The following is a 3565-nucleotide window of genomic DNA, read 5'->3' as shown; positions in this document are numbered from 1 at the left end:
GGAGGCCCCCCTGCACCGGGGAAAGCGGCTTTGAGCCCGGCGCGGGGCAGCTGCCCCCCGAGCCCAGCCTCCTTGTGCAGACGGCATCGGAGGAGACGCACCGCGGCTACACTCGGAGCAGAAGCTTTCTCTTGGCCGCCAGGCTGAGCCTCGCAGCACGGAGACACATGAGGGGCTGCAAGAGCACAAGCGCAGCGTGCTGCACCCTTCTCCACCCTTCTCCAAACCTCATTGACAGCAGAGAGGAGAAAACCCCCCTGAAAGTTCAAATCTCTCTTCTACCAGCACTTCCCCGTGGCCTCGGGGAGCCAACATGCACCGGGACCCCGCCAGCAGATTTCGGCTGAGCCTCGCAGCACGGAGACACATGAGGGGCTGCAAGAGCACAAGCGCAGCGTGCTGCACCCTTCTCCACCCTTCTCCAAACCTCATTGACAGCAGAGAGGAGAAAACCCCCCTGAAAGTTCAAATCTCTCTTCTACCAGCACTTCCCCGTGGCCTCGGGGAGCCAACATGCACCGGGACCCCGCCAGCAGATTTCGGCAGGGTCCTCTCGCAAGCGGGATCACAGGGATGCTACTCTACAGTGCGGGGCGCGGGGACGCTTCGCTGGGCAGCCTCGGCACCCGGCACGGGCGCCATCCCCGTGGCAGGCTCTATTTTGGGGCATTTCCCTGCTTTCAGGCAATTTCTAAGAGACGGCGTGATTTCAGGCAGCGGCAGCAGCGTTTCTGCTAGCGAGGCTGCAGACAGCTCACCGTGGGCGCTGCTTTGGGCTCAGCCACGTCTCCTTTATAACTTGGGTTTTCCTGAAAAGTTAAAGAGGGAGATGAAAGACAGCTATCAGTCCTCCCACTCGGTCCCTCCAAAACCCTGAGCACTAGGGTGTTATCTCTACTCCTGCCTTTCTCAATCAGAGGAAACCTGCCCAGATGGGGCTGGAGGATGTGAGTGCTCCAGCCCTGAGGAGCAGGACGGGGTGAGTCGCAGGGAGCAGACCCGGGGCTTTGTGCTGCAGGAAGACGAGCTCTCGCTGTAAATCCCTCAGCTCCAAGCTGAGGTCTCAGTGAGCAACGCAACCCAGGCAGCACCAACCCAGGCTGGGGATCAATCGGTGCTGAAGATGCCATCTGAGCGTCTTTTGGTTTCAAAGAGCCATTTCAAAGCCCCAGTATTTGCGATTTTCCATCTGCCAGTTGTGGAAGGGGCACTGGGGGCTGCTTTTGGTTGTCTTCTCCAGCTGTTCCCCCCTGTACATCCTTGCTCTCCTGGCAGCACGGTGTAACACTGTCTTTCCCTTGGTCCAGGCAGCTCATTTGGGTCACATAAACCACATTATCTAAGCATGGAAATGTCTTTGTACCTTTAGCTAGCCTTAAATGGGAGCAAAAGTATTTGGCAAGTGATGCTTGCAGTCCCAGACTTTGCCCACACCCTCCCCAGGCAAGGACAGCCCTGGATGCTGCTGTGGCCAGAGGATGAGGATGGGCAAAACCTGATCAGAAAGAGTTAAACACAGCAGGATGAATTAACCTCCCACTTCCATTTCACCAGGAGGTTGTGCCTAGGGATCAGCAAACAGAGGAAAACCCCGGACACTCCCTCCTGCCCTGGAGCAGGAAACAGCAATTTTGGCAAATGATCCCCTGCACCGTGGGGTGAGGGATTTCAGAGGGGAAAGCCTGGCCCTGCAAACGGGCAAGCAAGGGTGATTCTTACAGCCCAGGGCCAACACCTCCTGCAAGCAAGGAGGAGCTGCAGAGGCCCAGGGCAGGAGAGCTCGGAAAACAAACCAGGAGCAGGGCCAGAGGCGATCCTGAGCATCTGTCTGGTGCCTATGGGTGGGTGGGAATTGCCTTTGCAAGGGATGGCACCAGCCTCTCGAGGGCAGGTCAGGTCTCTGCATCCCTCTGCTTGCCCCCTTACCTCTGCTGCCAGGTAGTTGCCCGTAGCGAGGTGCTTGAAGCCGTCCAAGCCGTTCCAGTGCCCGGCTCCCCCCCGGCACGGGTCGTGGTGGACAACCTGGGAGAAGCAGAGGAGAGCTCAGGCAGTGGCACCAACAGGGACACCATTCGTGCCTCAGAGCCTCCGCTGAGCCCCAGCAAACTCGTTGGTGGTAAGAGCTCTGTCCCATCTGAAAGGCGACCACGAGCAAATACACTCAGGACACACAGCTCAGGCAAACCGCTGGTGCCCATCCATCAGCAGTGCTCTCACGGAGCTCAAGCCTTGTGTTGGCTTTCACCAGGGTGGAAATGTATAGAAATAATCACTGCTTCTAACACATGCACCCCCGTTGTCAAAGCACAGCAACCCACAGAGGTACCCAAAAACCCACAGACATGTGCTCCATCCCCTCCCTGCTCACCTCCACCTCCCACAGGGCGTTGGAGCTGGTGGCCGAGGTGGCCGACTGCCGCAGGGTGGTGCGGAGGAAGACGTGCAGCTTGCCTTTGTACTCGTCGCAGGTGAGAAACTTCTCCTGCTCGGCGTGGAAGAGCCTCACCACGTCCCCCTAGACCAAGACAGGGAGGTGAGACGCAGGGACGCGGCTCTCCTACAAGCTGACGTATCAACTCCACCATGCAAAAGGGATGGGATCCCTCTGTGCACGGTCCGGAGCAGAGCACAGCTCTCAGCCATGGCACCACAGGAGCCTGGACATTGCAGGGCACCATCAGCTCCTCCAGTCCTACCTACCTGAGCTGTGCTAAAACCTGCCTGGGGCAGCACAAATGCTCCTCTCAGCCCAGGTGAGGGCACTTTGCACGAGCTCGGGTCGACCTGCTCTCCGCAATGCCGTAACTCCGTTCAATCCTGCAAGTCCCTTCTCTTTCCTTCCCCTCCCCAGGTGCAAATCCACCATTTTACACCTCTAGGGTGGGCAGAAGCTCCGCTCACCAATGTGTTTAAGGCATTAACGCTCTGGGGAGGAGGATGCGGGAAGCTGGGGATAAGCGTGGCGCCAGGGGGGGATGAGGGTCTGAAGATCACAACAATCAATACCCATCCAGCTGCTTCCTGGAGGACCTCAGCCCCAAACAATAGCTCCGCAGGGAAAGTTCCTTTCCCAGGCAACAACCAGCCTTGCTGCATAACTAAACAGCCGAAAATTGTCCTCACAGCTAGAAGCCACTGCTGGCACTATGTGTGCCTCGTATTGTCCTCGACAGCTAATTTAATACAATAAGGCAGAGGGTAATTTCATGCCCCCCTGGGTACCTGCTGCCAGCAGATACTAAAATACCCAACTCTAGCTTGCTGTTAAGTTCTCCAAGTGACGAATTCTCCTAGAAATTAAAGTCTTTGTCACGCAGCCAAACGGCTGTTCACACGTCCTGCCCTTGCAGGGCACCAGGGCCAGGTCCCCAGAGCCCACTGCATCCCCGGCGGCCGAACGTCCTTCCTCACCCCTTTCAGCACTTCCTCCATGTGGTCGCAGAACTGCATGAAAAGGTTGATTTTCCAGCTGGTGTTACAATTGACTGAGTTCACCTACGGAGCAAGAAAGTGAGGTCACGATACTGGTGACAAGGGAAAAAAATGGAAGGGAAAAAAAACCCCA

The 3565-nt window shown here is 57.1% G+C and overlaps 1 protein-coding gene across 1 annotated transcript in view; it reads right to left on the bottom strand.

The window, feature by feature from the left end:
* Window positions 1-3565, bottom strand: part of ITPR3 (inositol 1,4,5-trisphosphate receptor, type 3) — a gene marked incomplete at its 5' end in the record, with an annotated part of 29509 nt that overhangs the window by 22510 nt on the left and 3434 nt on the right. Inside the window, 4 exons of the mRNA XM_009872681.1 lie at window positions 759-809; window positions 1927-2022; window positions 2369-2515; window positions 3412-3495. Coding sequence (XP_009870983.1) covers window positions 759-809; window positions 1927-2022; window positions 2369-2515; window positions 3412-3495 — 378 coding nt within the window. The remainder of the gene's footprint in view (window positions 1-758; window positions 810-1926; window positions 2023-2368; window positions 2516-3411; window positions 3496-3565) is intronic.

The sequence above is a fragment of the Apaloderma vittatum genome, unplaced genomic scaffold, assembly GCF_000703405.1.
Source record: "Apaloderma vittatum isolate BGI_N311 unplaced genomic scaffold, ASM70340v1 scaffold21267, whole genome shotgun sequence".
NCBI lineage: Eukaryota > Metazoa > Chordata > Aves > Trogoniformes > Trogonidae > Apaloderma > Apaloderma vittatum.
The sequence above is the reverse complement of the archived record's forward strand: the minus strand, read 5'-3'. Positions and strand labels throughout refer to the sequence as shown.